This window comes from Mesoplodon densirostris, chromosome 3 (genome assembly GCF_025265405.1).
Source record: "Mesoplodon densirostris isolate mMesDen1 chromosome 3, mMesDen1 primary haplotype, whole genome shotgun sequence".
NCBI classification, from domain to species: Eukaryota; Metazoa; Chordata; class Mammalia; order Artiodactyla; family Ziphiidae; genus Mesoplodon; species Mesoplodon densirostris.
The window spans coordinates 12,837,021-12,857,923 of NC_082663.1; the positions used below are offsets into that span (position 1 = coordinate 12,837,021).

The 20,903-nt window shown below is 46.9% G+C and overlaps 1 protein-coding gene across 2 annotated transcripts in view; it reads left to right on the forward strand.

Moving 5' to 3' along the window:
- OTULIN (OTU deubiquitinase with linear linkage specificity) overlaps positions 1-19,772 on the forward strand; it is a 33,770-nt gene extending 13,998 nt beyond the window's left edge. For both annotated transcript variants that reach the window (XM_060092738.1, XM_060092739.1), the window contains 4 exons: positions 3,367-3,510; positions 8,877-9,002; positions 11,643-11,912; positions 14,482-19,772. In XM_060092738.1, the coding sequence (XP_059948721.1) occupies positions 3,367-3,510; positions 8,877-9,002; positions 11,643-11,912; positions 14,482-14,676 (735 nt within the window). In that variant the 3' untranslated portion in view covers positions 14,677-19,772. The remainder of the gene's footprint in view (positions 1-3,366; positions 3,511-8,876; positions 9,003-11,642; positions 11,913-14,481) is intronic.
- The last annotated feature ends 1,131 nt before the right edge of the window (positions 19,773-20,903 follow it).

Here is a 20,903-nt window from a genome sequence, read left to right on the forward strand (position 1 = left end):
CAACCTTTTTGGCACCAGGGACAGGTTTCGTGTAAGACGATTTTTCCACGGACTCGGGAGGGGGATGGTTTCGGGATGATTCAAGCGTGTTACATCTATTGTGCGCTTTATTTCTATGATTATTACATCATGACACATAATGACATAGTTATACAACTCACCGTAATGCTGACAGGAGGCGGAGCTCAGGCGGTAATGTGAGCGATGGGGAGCGGCTGTAAATACAGATGAAGCTTTGCTCACTCGCCTGGCGCTCACCTCCTGCTCTGCGGCCCGGTTCCTAACAGGCCACAGACCGGTACCGGTCCATGGCCCAGGGGTTGGGGACCCCTGATTTAGGGCATCCCAGGAGCTGTCCCCCTTTCAGTCCCATTGCATAGATTGGTGACCCTGAGGTAGTCCTTCCAAGGCTGTGGGACATCAGGGATTCCCATGACATGGTCCCGCTGTGCCTATGACTGGGTTGGGTCATTGCTCGAGTCAGGCCCCTTGACCCACTCCCACTGCACAGCAGGTCGAGCAGCACACCCTACTGGTTCCCCCTCAAATGTATTCTGAATCCAGCGTTCCTTCGTAGACTGAAGTTGCTACTCCAGTTGACGCTTGAAAAACACAGGTTTGAGCTGCTTGGGCCCACTTCTATGCAGATTTTTCCACTAAATATGGACTACAGCACTACATGCTGCATAGATGCAGAGGGCTGCCTGTAAAGTTACGTGTGGGTTTTTGACAGAGTTGGGGGCCAGCGGTACAACTGCGCCCCGCACGTGCACCCCGGCACCCGGGCTGTTCAAGGCATGGCCATATCTGACTTCCTCCGAGCTACGGAAATGGCAGTTTCACCCTAACGCTTCTACCACCTCTTGTAACTTATGGATTATACCCTTTACTTATTTTTCTCTTGGGATTATTTACGTTACAAGTTTGAATGCACTTCTGGCACGTTAGGGATACTGACCTAAAATTTTTGTTTGTGTAGAACTGTACTGTTTAGTATTTAAAATTGTTAAGTATTTGAATGTATTTGTTCTTGTCCTCAGAGCTTCATTTTGTAGAAAATGTTGTGCCCCTTTCATCAGGCGCCTCAGCTGCCCATGCCTGCCCTGAAATGGGCTGACCATACTCGAATGTCACTGCCACTTTTGAAGCTCTGAGAGCCAGTGTCAGCCCTGTTTCCCGCAAGTCTGGACTGTAGACTGCTTGTGTCACAGACACTCGTTAGAGAGCTCAGTCACGACATACCTGGCACACTCAGTTCCTGCCAGAGCTTAAGAACGTTTAGATTTGTGTGGCCATCTGCTGAATATGCGTATTGGCTACTCGTAGATTTTGTAAAAACCTCCAGCTCTGTATCAAAGTAGATAACCAGAGGCCAGGTATCTAAACTGTATTTTCTCATCTTCCCCAGAAATGCTTACACTGACTTGCAACCTTATTTATTTATTTTTTTTTGCGGTACGCGGGCCTCTCACCGCTGCGGCCTTTCCCGTTGCAGAGCACAGGCTCCAGACGCGCAGGCCCAGCGGCCACGGCTCACGGGCCCAGCCGCTCCGCGGCATGTGAGATCCTCCTGGACCGGGGCACGAACCTGTGTCCCCTGCATCAGCAGGCGGACTCTCAACCACTGCACCACCAGGGAAGCCCGCAACCTTATTTTTTGATCTCAGTCTCTTTAAAGGATCTCTTCTAACAGTTGGCACCTTAAAGCCTGTAATTGAAGATGTTTACTAAGTTATCCAAGTGTTCCATATTTTGGAACTCATGCTGAAGTCATTCCTCTATGATTTCAGTTTGAGGTAAAGATATGACCCTATAGTTGGACCCTTCGGTGACCAAATAATCAAAGGCACATCAGTTAGAAAAGCATCCCATCGGGACCCGTGGCAGTCATTAGAGCATTTCTGGGCCTGATAACAGCTTGGATCTCAGTTATCTTTTAGTCCTTATTTGTCTTAAAATTGTTTTCTTTTGGATATTCATTTACACACTTGGAAAGATACAGTTACTGTTGAACTAGCCATCGTGAGTATTTGGGGTAACTAGGGGTTCACCATAGGGAAGATGTGCATATCAGCAGGCATGAGGCTGCTTGACAGGCCCTTACATTGCAGCGGTTGGGCTGCTGAATAAAAATGCAACTCTCAAAATTTTATTATTGGAAAGACGTACTTTCATATCCACTTAGAACATCATCCTGTGACTTGAACCTTGAAAACAACTAATAACAGGGTCCAGTGCCTGGACACAGGATGACTGTCTACATGGTGCCCACCCCATGAGGGCGACACTTCTTCTTTTGTGTAAATGTGGGTAGGAAGCAGGGTTTCGAGAGATTGTTGCGGAAGAACAGGACTAGGGAAAGGTCCGCGAGGTCGGGTGCGAGTGAGGTGGGGAAGCCGCGAAGTCGACGCCGACGCCCGAGCAGCGTCCAGCGGAGAACTCAGTCATCTGGGTCCCCGGACCAGGTCGCTGGGATTTTATGGTGTCCTCTTTGGGGGGCATGCTCAGAGTGGTCCATTTGGATGGCTGTATTTGAGTTGACTGAGCGTGTCACTGAGCATTTTCATTTCCTTGTTTCACTTCCAGGCTGAACAAGAATGACACTTAAATCCACTTTTTGAAAAAGTCTAACAATTTATCCAGGCACCTCCTAGCATGTCGCTTTTTTATGTATTTCACGGAAATTTGGGATTTGGGGGTATTATTATTATTATTATTATTTTTTTTCCGTACACGGGCCTCTCACTGTTGTGGCCTCTCCCGTTGCGGAGCACAGGCTCCGGATGCGCAGGCTCAGCGGCCATGGCTCACGGGCCCAGCCGCTCCGCGGCATATGGGATCCTCCCAGACCGGGGCACGAGCCCGTATCCCCTGCATCGGCAGGCGGGCTCTCAACCACTGCGCCACCAGGGAGGCCCGGGGGTATTATTTTTAATGTGGAGATACGAGCTGGGTACATCTCTCTTTTCTTTCCTGTCTCTTCATTAAAGAGTTTAGGGTCAATCTAAACACAGATTAAAGCCTTCAGAATGTTGGTTATTAATAAATGAATGTTACAACGGTTGCTAAGGGGCATATAACTCCAACTTTGGGGGTGACTAGTGTTTTAATAATACTTGGTGTATTATTTTATATGTGCTGGTATGTTGCATCTGCTACATATGCTGATACCATGTACAGTACTAACATTTGTTAATTTCCTTTGATTAATTAAAAAAAGAATTCAAATATCTTACATGAAAGACTCAGCCAGTCTTGTTTCCGATCTTCTAGTGATCGGGGCACAGTTTTTCCACAGGAATAAAATTCTCCCCACTCTCTGAAGTCAGTAATGACCATTTTGAATTCTCTGATGCTTTTGTCCAGGGCTACGAGGAGGTGTCTCAGAAATTCACCTCCATCAGGCGCGTCCGTGGAGATAATTACTGTGCGCTGAGGGCCACGCTCTTCCAGGCCATGAGCCAGCCGGCCGCGCTGCCCTCCTGGCTGCAGGACCCGGAGCTCACGCTGGTACGCTGCTGCTGCAGGTTTGAGTCTGCAATGTTTCCAGTTGCTTTTGTGAGAAAGACTTCCCCTTCTCTGCCCTGTGCTATGTGCTAGTCCTGTCTGCAGTGTGATGTCAGTGTGTGTGTGGGTTTATTCAGTTTTGTGGGGCTGAGATGCTTTTGCATAGCAAAGTGACCAAAAATGATTGATATTTCCCCAGAAGAGGAAGATGATAAAATTTCTTCAGTGCTTCAGCTGAATTAGAGAACAGGTGTTTAGGGTTTGTTCAAAGCACTAAGGGCGGTTTGACTTCAGTGTTGGAGTCTACCAAGTGGGCTGTATATTGCACTATCTGAGAACCTGCTGGGGTTTTAAGAGGCAGATTTCTGTGATTCTAGCTCCAGCTCAAGGAATCAGCACCCTCTGCAGAGTGTTAGGAGAACTGGCTTGGCAGGCAGCAGAGCAGCAACACTAGAAGAGAGATGGTTGCTGTCCGCCTGGGAGAGGCTTCCTGGGGAGGTGAGGGTCCGGGGCTACGTACCATGCCTGGCCGTCTTTAAGGTTTTAAATCTGCAGCCTGGTCGTGACACCCCAAGAAGTCACATTATCAGTGTGTCGTGTATCCACGACACACATCAGCTTGAGGTCATGATAGGCTGGATGATAGAATATCCCAAAAGAGTTTGGAGGGCAGGCACGATTGAGCAGAACTCACAATATGACATTACTTGGAAGAAAATAGGAAATCTTGTGCCTGTATTAAAACAAAACCCCAAACCAAAACTCAAAGTGCTAGCTGTGGGAGATCTGCCTTACCAGCAGCTTATGAGGGGGGCAGAAATAGTCAGGATTTTAATGGATTGCAGGCCCAGCACGAGCCCACTGGTGTGTGATGCCTGCAGTGATAAGGAAGCCCTGTCTTAAAAGGAACACTTCTAAAACACAGGCAGTGACAGCCCTGTCTTGAACAGGGCTGGTCAGATCCCATCTTGAGGACCGAGTGCAGCTCTGTGCCCGTACCCTCAGTACAGGTGGGAGTGTGCCCAACAGGGCTCATCTGCTTTGGGGAACAGTTGAAGGAGCTGGGGTATTTGCCTAGAATAAAGACTCTTAGAGGATACCGGTTGGCAGTTAAGCTAACTAGAGGTCTCTTAGGTGGACGGGGTATCACATACCCTCAAAGAGCAAAACCAGGATCAGTGGGTGGAGGATACCACCTGTCTCTCAGGTGATTATCTACTTTATAAACTGGTATAAAATCACGTGTGTATAAACTATTTAAATCATATCTGTGAAAGATACTTTCTTCTAATCAAAGATACATCATCTTTTTTTATATAAATTTATATTTATTTTATTTATTTATTTTTGGCGGCATCAGGTCTTTGTTGCTACGCGCAGGCTTTCTCTAGGGGTGGCGAGCGGGGGCTACTCTTCGCTGTGGTGCCTGGGCTTCTCATTGCGGTGGCTTCTCTTGTTGAGCATGGGCTCTAGGCGCATGGGCTTCAGTAGTTGTGGCTCACGGGCTCAGTAGGTGTGGCTCACGGGCTTTGTTGCTCTGCGGCACGTGGGATCTTCCCAGACCAGGGCTCGAACCCGTGTCCCCTGCATTGGCAGGCGGATTCTTAACCACTGCGCCACCAGGGAAGTCCCAAAGATATGTCATCTTAAGCAGATTTCTCAGTATTAGCTTGTTTTTTTTTTTTTTGAGAAAGGAGCAAAAGAAATTGATACACTAGGCTATTTTTAGCTTTGCAAATTAGACATATATTAATACTGAAATACTTCAGAATTGTTGGTCAGTCAAAAGCATGCCTGTGGACCTGAGATACTGCTTGGGAAGCAGACATGGGTGATCTCACTGTATTTTGCTTTAACTTTTGTTGGACAACCATAGCTTTATTTATTGGTTGTGACAAAATCCTCCTCAATTTTAGGCTGTTTTCCTTTGAGTCTTTTACTTTAAGGGGCTGCTTAGATTTATGGACTTAACTGATGTAATGAATTTGAATTTTTAACTTTCCCAGGAACTCTGGTGCAAGTAGTGTGCTACGTAATTAAACATACAAAATACGCTCCATGAAAGTAAAGCACAATTTTTATTTTGCTAACAGGATACATTTGGGTAAGGTTATCTGCCAAATTAAAAATAGTCTAGGTAGGTTGTGCTTGGTTTCTGATCGGTATAGAGCACGTTGCGTATATGAGCAATGGGGGCTTTAAGGTGGTTTTCCTGACTTCATTTGAGTCATGCGGAAATTCTCAAGTACTCTTTCTAATTTCTTCCCTTTTCTGTATGTATCAGTCAACAAGTAGAGTTTTTCTCTTGGGAGCGTAATTAGTTGGTCACAGTGGTATTATTTTTGTCATCTAACCTTTCTCGAATGCCAAGAGGCCCACGTCAGAGAGAAAAAGCACATCATACCTGTCCGTGAGTTTAGTATGAAAGTTTATTAAACTTTTCTTGCTCTCATCCAACTAGGAGACTTGTCCCCGTGTTGACTTTTCAGCCCCCAGCAGATTCCCTCGATTTGAGCACTTTCCTGACAGGGTCTGTTTCGCTGTGTGTCTTGGGCAGGTGACAGATGCACCACATGCTTCTCATTTGAAGTGCCAGTGCAGGAAGGGGTACATAGACTTGGTTGTCGCACTTGACCAGACTAGTTTTTAACCGCCTCCCAGGTGTCTCAGGCAGCCTCCTGTGGATGACATTCCATCCCTGTTCTCACGCCGGCCCTTCCGCCTGGTCTCCTGTCGGAAGGTCCACACTGACAGGGGTCTCGCTGAGTGAGCGAGAGGGCGGTGCAGCGTGACTGGAAGAAGTCAGGGTGGAACCAAGTACGAGTACCGCCGGGTGGCGAGGCCTGCAGAAGCTGGCGGCGCACCGTGGTGGTGGGGTACCCGGACCTCCTCGCCCCGCGAGTGGGGCCTCTCCGTTACCAGAGACCACTTGTGTAACCGTAATAAGGAAGCGTCTTAATATTTGTTAACGCCCGTGATTAAGACAAGCAGATCAGGTGATACTTAACTCTGTTCTACAGAACAAGAAGGTTTTACAGGAGTTTTGGTATGAAAGTCTCTGTGCCCATTTCCTACCCATCTTCCTACTAAATCAGAATAACTTGTATCCTGTCACGTTAATTAAGCCACGCTTGCTGTTACAACTTGGTATAAATTACGGGCTTTAAAATGGGGTAGGCTCACTGTTATAAACACAGTAACTATCTGACAAATAAGTCCGTCTCAGTTTACCCTGATCCTTGATCTTTCTGAATTGCCAAGGGCCTCTTCTGACCACTACCCTGCATCCAGTGACAGTCATATGTCCTGGTGTCCACGGGGCTTTTAGAAGTCCTTGGAGCACTGACCACTTCTGGGGACGTAAAAAGGCTGCTCTCAGCAGGCAGGTTGGAGGGAACCAGTTTCAGCATCATTAGGGTCTCCTGAACTGCCCAGGCTCATTTGCTAGAGACAACAGGCTGTTTTGATATTTCGGTCACCCATGAAATTATACCTAAGCTAATTGCCTGCTTTATTAAGTATTTCCCGTCATTGTTTCTTGTTTTTAATTTTGTTCCTTCTTTACGTCTCCCTTACCCTAACAGAAGCCCAGTCTCCATGTGTGTAGTGTACAAGGATGGCTGTGTGTGTGTGTTGTATGTGTTGTGACCCCCTGAAAGCATTGAAAGCTATACTCATGTTTTCCGTCTGAGTACAGAATGTCAGCTCCATTATTCTTTCCTCGCAGTTTCTTCTCACACCTCAGTTCTGGGCTTTCTCCAGGCTCTCCACAGCTCCCAGCACATACAGCCCTTGATAATTATTCCAGCAGGACTTTGGCCCATGCATGGAAGGAATGAGGAAACGGACCTTTATTTGGGTTTTGCTCTGTGTCGTTAGATCTTTGGGGTCTCTTGAGTAATCGAGTATCGCGCCTGCTTTTTAGGTATATGCGCAGTGTCACGTGATGCTCATGTTTTCTGGGCCTCCCTCCACCCCGTTTCCCAGCTCACATCCGCGTGGCCAGTGTCTTCTGCTCATTGCACTTCTCTGTGCCCAGTTGTGATTACAGCTTATTGCCACTCGAGGGCATTTTAGAGTCTGCTGATAAACCAGAGAACCTGATAGAAAGTTTGCAGCAGAACTGCCCACATGTTGCTGAAATGTAGGACAGTGTGGGCACAGAGCTGGGCGGCTCTTGGCCGGGTGGTCATTTGCCATCATCATAAGGCGAGAACACAGCCCCTCCCCCATCAACGCCATCATTGCGGTAACCACCTGAAGAGGAATTTACGTCCCTGTTGTGGTTTTGTTTTTTTGTAGAGATGAAACCACCTTAGTTTCACATGACTGCTGTAAAGTGAAGGTAAAACTGGAGTTCCCATTCGTGAAAGGGTCTTCAGAGCCTTAGATTCCAGGGGAACTGAACACATGGCCTCATTTAAAACTGTATTATAACTGTTAAACAAACTCAGCTTCTAGGGAGGAATTAATTATTCTCTACTGATCTTTTGACTTGGAGGTGAACTCTTTTTTCCTTTCTGCATTTTATAGCACTGAAGGGACATGCCTGTGCCCGGCCTAATTATATGGATTTCTCCAAGACTGTTGGGAAAGTCTGAGTTCCCATGCTGACATCGATCCGGTTATGTCCCAGCTTGCTTTTCAGACTCCAAATTCTATTGATGATGAGGGGAAGACAGAATAGCAAACGCTCCAGGAAAAAAAAGGAAACAGGCAAAATAATCGTTCAGCTGTCAGTTCCTTAATGAGCTAGCCCATCACAGCTCCCTTAACCCCTGCTTCTTATCCTCAGTTGTATTTTTTTATCTTACTACACTGATGAGTTAAACTAGATACCATATTGTTTCTTTCTACTATTAAAACTTTGATGATAGCGTAAGTATCAGAAGATAGGTTTTATTTTCCTAGTCAGGAAAGGAACAGGTTTTTACCCTATCCTGGACCATCTCACAGACCCAAAGCGCCTTCCTGAGTCAGGCATTAGGGAGTAGTAGGGAGGCACCAGCGAGCCCCGCAGCCGCTTGGGTGGTTTATGCGAAGACCTGGTGTGAACGCTGCCTTCACGTACCCTTACAAAGTGCTGTGGGACGTTCCTGCCCGCGGCTGGAACTCAACCAGGTACATTGTGCCTTTGGGTCTCAACCAAAACTGCCATTTCACTGTAGAAGCCCTCCTCAGGGTGGGTCTTTCTGAGATCCTGACTTCCAGATTTAGGTCCGCCGTCCTAAACCCAGACAGATGTGCAGGAACTAATTCTGGAAACGAAGGTAGGTCTCGTAGGCTTCATCGTTTCTTATAGCTTGGATCGTGTGATGGCCTTTCTGGAATGTTAACATTCTCTCTCTCTCTGTTTCTCGATACTCTAGTTACCAGAGAAACTCATAAGCAAGTACAGCTGGATCAAGCAGTGGAAGCTTGGACTGAAGTTTGAGGGGAAAAGCGAGGCCCTGGTTGATAAAATTAAGGAGTCCCTCACCTTACTGAGGAAGAAGGTTTGGAACGTGTAGTTTCCTTTCTGTGATACGTGCAAAGCTCTCGCCCCCGAGTGCCCCAGCACACCACTTCTTAGTCTTCACTTAGTGGATTACCACACGCTCTTGGCTGGTTTTTAGGCAAAATAATTCTAAACGAACACAAACACTTCCTCCTATGAAATGTTCGGTAAAATGAATAAATACCAACATCGTGTATTTTCGGAGGAGGTGATGTGTTTAATGAAACGTTTAACTTTGTTTAAAGGAAACCGTACAAATGTAGTCTTTTCTTCTAAGTTCTTTCAAGTTTCAGGGATATCATTTGGTCCATATCTCTTACAGGATGATCAATGATAACGAATTCACATTTATTAAATTCTTCCCAATTATGTTCATGTTTTAAGATTCTGTCCATATTTATTAGACTTGTTTTCTTTCATGATGATTTTCCAGTGGAGCAGATTTAGTAACTTTTTTTTTTTTTTTTTTTTTTTTTGCGGTACGCGGGCCTCTCACTGTTGTGGCCTCTCCCGTTGCGGAGCACGGGCTCCGGACGCGCAGGCTCAGCGGCCATGGCTCACGGGCCCAGCCGCTCCGCGGCACGTGGGATCTTCCAGGACCGGGGCACGAACCCGTGTCCCCTGCATCGGCTGGCGGACTCTCAACCACTGCGCCGCCAGGGAACCCCAGTCACTTGTCTTTTGACAACTGTCCTGAGGGTTTTTCTGAAACAGAATTGTGAGGAGGCACTTGGCCTGCTGATTCCCAGTGCTTTGGTTATTAAATGCTCCCTCTTCTGTGGCTTTCTGCTGCCTTATGTGGGTCGATATCCTGCTTGCACACTGGCCCACACAGATCTCTAGGTTGCTGGCCTTTGAACAGCCTAAAAGCTCTCCTCACCAGGGACCCTGGATTGAGGGCCTGTTAATTGCTCCAGGCTTTGTAGCTGGAGGAGGGAGGCCGGTAAGGAGGTGTCAGGCATTGGCTTTCAAGATTCCCCCAGCACATACCCCGGTTGTCGGTCTGTTCACTTGACTGTGGTCTGCCCCCATGAGACTTTCAGCTTCACCAGAGACTGTCCTGTCGATTCCTTTACAGCCAGTGCTGGGCATTGAGCCTGACACATAATAGGCATTTGGTAAATACTTTGTTGAATGAGTGGAGGGCCCTGAGTTCCTGGAGCCTAGTTTTTATTTACAAATATGGGAAATGTGTACTGGAAACTATACTTTCGAAGGAAGACTAGTGATGAAGACATGGGAGCAAGAGAAGGGGAGAGGGGGTCTGTTCTTGTTGCCTGTTGGAGGAGAGCACAGGATTCGAGGGGGCTGGGGGACCTGCGCCCGCCCCGGCCCTGGGTTAGCAGGGGGTTGAGCACAGGGCTCTGGCCCTGTGGGAGTGAACAGGAAGGCTCTTCAGCTCAGCCACTGGTGACAGTTTCCTTTTTAACTCTTTTAAGTTCTTGTGAGGCTGCTTTATTAGCTGTGCCTACCGTAACTAGATCCTCATTCGGGGGAATGTTTAAGTGATTCCAATTTGTAATAACATTAAAATTATACATTAACACTCTGAGCCAAAAAAAAAGCCTCTGAGCCGGCATCGTTAGCACTTTGTACGTGCCAGGCTGCACACTAAAAGTTTGATATATTGTTTAATTCTCACGACTACCTGGGTATCGTTGCTGTGGTTTTCCTCACTTTGCAGATGAGGAGACGGAGGCCCTGCAGAAGCCACCAGCTGCTCGGTGGCAAGGCCTGTGCTCCACCCTGACTCTCTGACTCCAGAGCTGTGTTCTTGCCTGCCAGCTTGGTCCCCTTCTGGAAACTATGAGGTGTTCCAGCTTGCAACCCAAATACTGGAGCGAGTCCGGTGGCACAGTCATTACTATGAACACTTACTCTTGTATTTAAAATTTTAATGGCTTTTGGGAGGAGCAGTAGTTACTGGTTATTCATAAGGATTAGTTTTCTGTTGGCATCTCCTATCCTCATTCACTTTAACTTAAAAGCACACGTTTATAGGCTTTTCTTTTTCACTTAAAGAGTTTGCTTATGTTAGCTGAATACCCGACCCTCTAGCTTTACTCTGAATCAGAAGTCGGTAAGAATTTCCGGAGTGGATTTATTCATTTGAAACTCAAGTGTATTTTTAAGAGGTTAGAAGGGTAAGTGTAGTAAACAGATATTCAGGATACCCCGCAATCTTCCTGGCGCCTCTCCACGTTTGAGGGTTGGCTTGGTGTTTCTGGGTGGTAACGCTGCCATAAACCCCTTAAGGGGAGGAGTAGTTTCAGCTTCGCTTCACAGCGTCTCACACAGGCCTCACACACGTGTGTTAGCTCTCCTGTAAGTATTTCTGATTGGCTGGTTTGATCTCTTTGCCTGGGAAGATAAGGGAGTTGAAATTTCCATTCCATGGCCCTAGAGGTCTCCTTAGTGCATTATACTTTTGTTTCAAGTTAGTGGGGGAAGAAGTGAATAAGGAATTCCTGAGGTCTAAAGAGTGCCATCGTTTGAGCTGGAAGCTTGAGCGTTGAGCGTTGGTACGTGACCCATGGTCGCCTGCCTATTTTGAAAATAATTTTGTGCTCATCGTGTGGAATTTTACCAGGGACTTTTAGAGCAACAATTTAAGTATCATGTAACTTTCTTATTACAGTGGACAGGCTTGGCTGAACTGAGAACTGCCGAAGCGAGGCAGGTAGCTTGTGATGAACTGTTCACGAATGAAGAGGAGGAGTACAGCCTCTATGAAGCTGTCAAATTTCTCATGCTAAACAGAGCCATCGAACTATACGACGATAAAGAGAAGGGGAGGGAAGTGCCGTTCTTCTCTGTGCTTCTGTTTGCTCGGGACACGTCCGGGGACCCCGGACAGCTGCTGAGGAACCATCTGAACCAGGTGGGGCACGCCGGTGGCCTTGAACAGGTGAGCTGGACCCTTGGGAGTCTATTGGCCCAAACAGCAGCTTCAGCCGCCAAACCTCATCCCAGTTCTTGTGGGCCAGGAGTCAAGGAGCCAGCTGAGCTGTACGGCTCTGGCTCAGGGTCTCAGGAGGCTGCAGTTGGATCTTGTTCAAGGCTGCGTTCATCTGAGGGCGTGATTGGGGCTGGAGGGTCCACTTCCAGCATGGCACACTCACCTGGCTATTGGCAGGAGGCCTCAGTCCCTCACTGGTAGGTGGTGGGAGGGTTCTGTTCCTCACCACGTGGGGCTGTCCATAGGGCTGCTTGGGTGTCCTTGTGACATGGCGGCTGGCTTCTCTCAGAAAGTGATCCAAGAAGAGAGCAAAGAGGAAGCTCCAGTGCCTTCTGTGATCGAGTCTTGCGAGTCACGCACGGTCAATTACACTGTATTCTGTTTGTTAGAAGCAAGTCACTTAATCCTTCCCACATTCAAGTGAGGAGTGCCAAAGAATTGTGAACCTATTTTATAACCGCCATGGTTATCTCAGCCTGGGCTTGCTTCTGTAGTGTGGTGGATGGGATCAGTACCCTTGGCTCCAGTAAACAAATAAACCAAGCTCTTGGAAGAGTTCTCTGAAGGGTCTTTTTTTTTTTTTTTTTGCTGCGTTGCATGGCGTGTGGGATCTTAGTTCCCTGACCAGGGGTCGAACCCGTGCCCCTTGCAGTGGAAGTGCCGAGTCATAACCACTGGACTGCCAGGGAAGTCCCTGAAGGGTGTTGTTTAATCTTGGAAGCTGTAGCTGTATTAGGTAACATCCTTTAGAAATAGAAATGGAGTCACTTTAGCCAGTAGATCCCAGCCTGCTCTTAGAGCTTTCACAGATACGCTAAGTTTGGAGTCTCACACAGAGACCCAGTACTGTCCTGTGGGTCAACAGTTGACTCACCGCACCCTGCACTCTCTACCTTTGGTGTGTTCATTACGTTGCCCTGAACAGCTGAAGTGTTTTTTTAGTGGCATAGCCAACCACTAGAATAGCATTAAGCCTCTCTATCCAGAGTGCTACTTTCCTGCTTGCACGGCTGACTCTGGTGCTTACCTTTTCCTGGGAGAGAGGAAAGAGTAAAGATGGTGGTCACTGCTGGGTCAGGCAGGATTGAAGATAAAACTATTTTTAAAAATTATCTGTACTCCGAATGTACGTTACTTAGGTCTCCTGAAGCATTACAGATACCTTGCAGTAACAAGCCTGGTAGAGCGTGGTTTGCATATTAGCCTGAAGTTAGTCCTTTCCGAGTCCCTACAAGGTCTGCTGTAACATTTTTTAAATAACGGTTTTACTGAAATATGATTTACATATCATAAAGTTTACCCTTTTGACGTGTGTAACTCAGCGGTTTTTAGTATGTTTATAGAGTTCTGCAGCTATCACAGCAGCTAATTTTAGACCATTTTCTCACCCCTGCAGGAAACCCCATGCCCTCATTCCCTTTTTTCCAGCCCTAGGCAGCCGCTAATTTACTTTCTGTTGTTATAGATGTGCCTATTCTGGGCATTTCATATAAATGGAATCTTATAATATGTGGTCTTTTATGACTGGCTTCTTTCACTGAGCCTGCTGTCTTCAAGTTTCATCCATATTGCAGCATGTATCAGTACGTCATTCCTTTTTATTGACAAATAATATTCCATCGTATGGATATATCACATTTTGTTCATCCATTTGGGTTGTTTCCACTTTTTAGCCATTATAAATTATCCTTCTGTGAACATTATTTACAAGTTTTTTGTGTGGAACTATGCTTTCAGTTCTCTTGGGTATTTACCTAGGAGTGGAATTGCTGGGCCACATGGTAATTCTGTGTTTAAAATTTTGAGGAACTGCCAAACTTTTCAAAAGCAGCTACACTGTTTTACATCCCCTCCAGCAATGTTTCAGAGCCCCATTTCTTTACATCCTTACCACACTTCTTTTTTTTTTTTTTAATTGAGGTGAAGTTCATATAACACAAAATTGACCATTTTAAAGTGTACAACTCAGTCACTTCCGGAACATCTGCGGTGTTGTGTGACCATCACCTGTGTCAAGTTCCAAAACTGTTTCCTTCCCCTGAAAGAAAACCTGGTGCCCGTTAAGCAGTCGCCCCCAGTGATTATCTGTTTGATTGTAGCCATTCGAGTGGGTGGGAAGTGGTTTCTCATTGTGGGTTCGGTTTGCATTTCCCTGATGACTTTTCATGTACTTACTGGTATTTGCATATCTTCTTTGGAGAAATATCTGTTCTACTCAAGTCTCTTGCCCAGTTTTTAAACTGGTTATTTGCTTTTTTATTGTCGAGTTGTAAGGTGTTCTTTGCATATTCTGTACACGAGTCCCTGATCAGACATAGGATCTCTTCTTGATGATGTGCTTGTTTATAAGGACCCATATATACAAAAGGACTGGGGCTGGGCCCACGGGGAGGAAGAAGGGTTGTGACTGAGCCGTGCCGTGCACCTCGGGGACGCCAGGGCGGGAGTGGATGGGTGGTGAGGCTTATCCTTCACCCTGGCTTCCCGCCACGTCCTTCAGTGTTTGCTCTTTCCCCAGGTTGAAATGTTCCTTCTCGCCTACGCTGTGCGCCACACCATCCAGGTGTACCGGCTCTCCAAGTACAGCACTGAAGAGTTCATCACCGTCTATCCCACCGACCCCCCCCGGGACTGGCCGGTGGTGACCCTGATCGCCGAGGATGATCGCCACTACAACGTCCCCGTCAGGGTGTGTGAGGAGACGAGTGTGTGAGACCTGCCGGGCGGCCTGGCAACTCGGCCCGGTCCTCGGGCCTGCGGGTCGCTTGGGATGACCTCTGAGGACTCTTGGGCCCTGTGAGCCAAGCCGGACTGGAATGTTCTGAAGACTGGCTTTTGATAATCAGAATTAATCAAGTTTTCTCCCTCACCTATGATGCACTATGTTTCACTGGGGGCCTTCAGAGCACACCTGTTGAAAGGTGCAAACTGCATCTCCATAAAACAAACCGATTTGTATCAGAGGAGCCTTATTTTGGAGAGGAATATGGTCAGAGCGCTCTCTGTTAGTAAACTGGCTTTCCGTTTTTTTTAAAGATGGTAATTTTTTTGTTTTGGGGGTGATGGGTCTCTGCGGTGCCCTTCCTGTGCACCTTCGCAGTCTGCTTACATGGTGGAGTTCTGGGACAAAGCCTGTCAGCGGCCCAGCCGTCACGTCCTCTGGTAGTCTCATCGAGCAGTGGTTTGGATTTACCTGTTAATTAACGCTGTTCGAAGCAGATTGTCTAGTGGAAGGTTAAGAACTGGGTCCCCAGTAGTGAGTTATTTAAAGGCTGGAGAGGGAGCTGCAGAAACAGGCAGTGGCAGCAGGATGTCCTGGCTCTGAAGAACGTGACAGGCGCCTGCGGTCGCGAACACCCCGGGTCTGGCGCTGGGTGCAGGCGGTAGTTGGCGGGCGAGCGCGGCTCGTCGCTCTCTGGGGTCGGGGCTGCTCCTTAGTCTCCACTTCTGTGGATCCACCATTTTATAGTCAGAACAAGGCTTAGATCCACCTGCTTTTTTAGAGGAGACCAAGGCCAAATGATCATTTTTGTGGAGAATGCTTCCATTGCCAAATCCGTGTGGCTCCTCTGTTGGATGAATAAGAGCAAAGCGTCTCAGGCTCTTCATGGGTAAGTTTAAACAGAGCGTGTGCTTAAAACTGACTGTAGAAGCATGGCCGAGCTGCACCTGCCCTTGATTTGGCTGTGCCTGGGGGAGGCAGCGTTCTGGCCACGAGTGATTGCGTGTCACAGGCTAGGGTGGTGCCTGGGGGCTGGACAGGGCAGCCCAGCTGAGCGTGGTCTGCATTCGGGCCCGAATCATCCACGTGGGGCGTGTACTGTGGCCACGGTGCAAGGGATGGGACGCGTCACTCTTTAGGGCTGTGTCAGTGGCATCTGAATTGGCTCAGTATTTGTGGACGTGGTGTTACCCTGAAGCACTGAACTTTACTTTATAGTAAGTAAGATCTTTATTTGGTCCAATTTAAGCTTTTAGTTTATAAGATAGCTAATCTGTTGGGTTTTTTTTCTCAGAGGGGCAAACCTTTTGTGATAGTGTTAGTTTTGCTTTCACTTAAAAATTAAAATTCTTGGTTGAGAAAACTCAGAGGACACATGAAACTATGCAGACTGTTACATTAATATTGATATTTTTCCCATTACCTCATCAATAATACTCACCACGTTTAGGTAGCTACTTATGCATTGGAGTGTTTGAATTAAATTCTGCTCTAAATGTGTGTGAATGTGTTGGAGAGGCTTTGTTTTTCACTGTGAAATGCAATGGTGCCTCAAATAAGGAGGTACCTAGAAGCCAAATGAAAGTAAAAATGATGAATTCTTGTTGGCTTTGATGCTTCATTTTATGTAACTTATTTTTCATGTAACTTAAAACAGGAAATGCTTACCATTCATTCTTGAACATTTTTAAAAGCACAACTTTAAACACTTAGGTTGTATAAGGCAGTAGGGGTCTGTGTCCATCCGGTTCATAGCTGCTGCTGAATTTAATAATACTCACGATCACCTGTCTTTGCATTTTGAGAATGTTCTAATCTTAGTGAACTTGAGTTGAGCTGGGCTTCTGGGCAGCTTGTTTACGTTTCATACTTTTTTCTTGTTCCTGTGTGTGATATTGTTAGAGTGTGTGCAGAAATTGTGGTCTTAACCACCCCACTGATAAAAATTCACAAGGGTGCGTTTAAGTTGCTCTCTGTCCCAAGAACTTATTACACTCTGCTCTCAGACTGCCATCCAGGCTTAGAGGGATCACAGCATAAGAGAAGTAAAACTTTCAGAGAGACAGTACCTCAGGAAATATAGATGATTGGCCAACTTTAAAAATGTTTTTTTGTGTGGCAACATGCAACTACGGTTGCCCCAGGTTTTAATTCCATTTTTCATTCCTGCTCTTGGCCTGGTCGGGTGACATCAGCAGAATTGAAATTGAACTGAGACCAAATGGATTCAGGAGGATGATCTACTCAGAGGGAATTTCTAAAATGATCGTGTTCCAGAAAGAGGAAGGTAGTAGGAACGACACTGTGCTTACTTTCTATCCCAGAGTTTATTGCAAGAGTTCAGTGGTTTTGGGCCCTATGGTCTTGGCAGAAGGATAATGTCTACCTTAAACAGGCCTGACTTAAACCTTTGAGCTCATTTAAGGTGCATTAAACCTAAAAGAATTTCCCTGTAACAAGTTCCAGGAATTAACGCTGCTCCCTGAGAACTTCTCCCGCTTCCCCTCCTCACCTGCTGAGCTCCGACGTTTACAGCATCCACTGATTTCACTCATAACACACGGAACAGTGAGGGTGGCAGTTGAGAACAAGCTGCCAATGTGCGCTCTTTCACGTATGACCTGAGCGTCGGGGGGGATTTGATCTCAAATGTCAGTTCCTCTTCCTTAGAATCCAGCATATCCAAAAATGCTTTAAAGGCACAGAACAGGATTGACCCTGCTGTCTAGATAGAGCCATTTACACTTCTGTTATTCTGTTATACATTCGGTTAATATCTGATAAATACTGGTGTTTTTCTTTGATTGCGGAAAACAGACATTGCCTTTGTTTTCTTTCATTATTCTTCTTTCCCTCCAATTCTAGAGCTTATCAAGTAAAATCTCAGGCCACCTGAATCTCACACCTCTGTCGGAAGAAACACCTTTGTTGGGTTTTGTGTGCTTGTATTTTCCTTTGTTTTTTAAGAGGCTGTGTTATTCCTCCTGCCCTCTTCACCCCAAGGCACTCTTTGACTTGAGAGTTTGTCGTCTGCTTTTTGAAGAGCTTCCAGATGGTGACGGTTAGGTGCTCTCTCCCCTTTAATGATCTAGCATTCTTACGTCACAGCGCAGAAGTAGGACTCAGATAGATTTCCTGGCTTTTTCTCCTTTTTGGTGTTAAAGTTTGATTGTTTTCCTCTCTCTCTCTTTCTAAAGCAAGACTTGGCAGGTACTCCCCCTTTGAAAGCCAGAAAGTGTTTTCAGAAGTGTAAACCTCCGGGGAATGTTACTTGTAGGCATACACAAAAACACATAGGTGCCTTTTAAAAAAGATCTGTATCTACTTAAAAGCAATAAAAAGGAAGCCCTGAATGTGTGTGGAGTGAATCTGAATCTGAAATGTGTGTGAAAGGTATAGAATCCCCAAATAGTTGAGCAAAGGCAGGGCACAGTGTCAGGTAATTTAAAAATGGCCCAAGGAACTGTAAGAAGTGAACTGAAGAAGGAGGAACTGATTTTAGATTAAAAATGCCTTTTAAAAACAAAACAACAGATGCCTGACAGACCTCCGTGGCTCACGTTATACAAGGATAAAACTCGGAACCAGTGGAAGACTTCTGTGCGTGGATCCTGCAAATCCCTTTTCCTAAAGTTTAAGTCCCCTACTTAACAGAAGGAGACTGTGTAATGCTTAACTCTTTCGGAAAAACTTCTTGGTGATGTCTTCTGAGGGGCTGGAGAGATCAGGGAGCCACTGCTGAGTTATGCAGTGAATTAAGACGTGGGCAGCCGATGATTAATACCTGTGTGATCCAGTTAATAACTTGGAGCCATGAGAAGCACAAAACTAAACTGGTTTGGCTGCTCCCCCCCTCCTTGGTAGCAGTAGCAGTAGGAGCAAGGCAGGCTCGGCCGTGACCAGAAGGGAGGTGTGCGTGTGTATGAATGTGCCTGCTTGCTGGCCTGCAGTTGCACTGGGACGTTCTTACGTACGCGAGGTCCCACAGCCTGAGACCCGGCCACATTTGGGAGGGTGAAGGTGAGCTGTCCCGTGTGCATTTTTTTTTCATGGTAAATTGATATTTATTACCGGGGATGGTGGAATGGCTTAGTAGGCATAATTGAACTATACAGAGTGGTCGTTAAGTCTAGAGGTAATAGGTGATTGTAGTGAAAGTCTTATCAACAAGCCATTTATTATGTATATCTCTGTTCCCAGGCCTTTATGGCCATCTGTATATTTCCATATTTTGAATACTCATTAATAGGGAGAACACTGACCAGAGCTTTATCGCATTCTTGTTGATTTCTTGGGTGTAGCTGTGGGTCAGGGGTGAAATCGCCAAAACATGGGTAATCCAAGAAAAGGATACGGGGCTGGAGATAACCACAGTCTCGGCAATCTTTTGGGTGGTTGAGCTGAATTCTGAACTTTAAAATAATTTTTTGTACTCAAGACCTTTTGTATAGTGAAAAATGCCTTGATCTGTATCCTCATAAATGGTGCTAAAATACGGTACTCCTACAGGAACCAGAGCAAGCCACGGTAATGCTGGTCACCTCGAGTATTTCACTGTGGGAAGAAAGCCAAAGTGAATGTATCTAATGAGCTCCCTTCTCGTTTCCATTGTCTTTATAAAAATGTTTTGGTGTTGTTACTCGCCTTTTAGCCGCTTCCGACTCTCTGTGTTGTGAATTCGGAGAGGGTAACGACCGACCTCCTGTCTCTGGTGGTGGTTTTCCTTCCTTGTCAGCCGGACTGCAGGCTGCAGGGGGAGGGCGGCCGGGAACGTGGTGTGAACCTGGCCCGCTCGTCTTGGCTTGTTTAGCAGTGTCCTGTTTACACTGTAAAGTGTCAGCATCTGTCAGAAACCGCGCCTGCTCAGAAAACTGTGCCCCCCAGGCTCCCGTCAGCTTGGGGCCTTGGTCCCACCTGCGTCCGCGGCAGGAGTTTCCTCCTCCGCGACGTGTTGGGTCTTCGTCGTCTTCACCGTCAGAGGCAGAGGCTACTCGGTGTTTGCTGATGCCCTGTAGCAACCTGGCCACTAAGGATTGTAAAAATAAATAACAAAAAACAAACTTAGAAAATAAAAACTCAGAAGCCTGGCTGTGTTGCTCTGGTTAAATGCCTGACTTTGAGGACCTGGGAGATTTGGGTTCAGTGCTTTAAAGTTTCCAGCATCTCCAAGACGGGCCTGTGATGCCCGATGACTTCACAGTGCTGAGCCTGTAGGAAGTGATCCGCCCAAATTAGGTGCACACTCCTGGGCTTCTTGGGTCTGGATTCAAGACCAGTCTCCTCACCCACCACTCGGGGGAGCCGGGCCCAGTGACCCCGCCTCTGTAGCCTCAGTCCTCACCTCCAGCACGGTCTGTCTCCCCTGCGGGTGGGGGGAAGCAAGGTGCAAGCACTCAGCAGAGGCTTCCAGGAAGATCCCCTAGGCCTGCAAAGCAGGGCTGCAGTCACAGTCCAGACCCAGCCTGGCCGTGTGTTTGCCGAGGAGAGGCCCTCAGCGTGTGCAGCATTGTTAGGTGTTCAAGAACCATCCAGACGGATGGGAACGCACCCAGAGGTGTGATAGCAGGAACTTGTATGCACTGCGTGTGAATCGGACTGCCGCTGACAGAGGTTACTCATCTGAAGAACGGGGAAGACAGCGGCCTTCAGAGGTGTTCTTGGGGTTAGAGGGCGAAGTTTCAGCCTCCGGTGCCCTACCTTCCTGTGAGCCAAAGAACTGAGTCTTGGCAAAATGGTGCTGGGCTTCTGAAGCACCCACTGCTTAGGGGTTGGGCATCCAGAGAGCAGCAGTGGCAGGTCGGTGATGGCAGCAAAAAGACCTCCCATATGCTGAACAGCAACAGCAAGCTCTCCTGCCTTCATTGCCCCATTCAGTTGGGTTAATAAACTAAATGCTGTAAATACACTCTCCCCTTTCCCCCTCCTCTTGTCGGAGTTGTGGTGCTGTCCTCAATTCCGAGGGCATTGGTGTTTCTGGCATTTCTCCTCCATCGCCTCCCCCCATGGTAGGAAGTGTGGAGAAAAACAGGGATCTGGGCTATGGATCCTAGGGAGGCCCTTAGGAATTATAACCATCAAATGATCAAGAAAATACCAACTGTCATATGTGTGTAAAACGAGAGTATTTATGTGTATATACAGTGCATTCCCACTTACCATGTCTCCCTTGCTCGAAGTCTGGGCGTTCTTTCTGCAGATTCTCTGAATTGTCTCCCCTT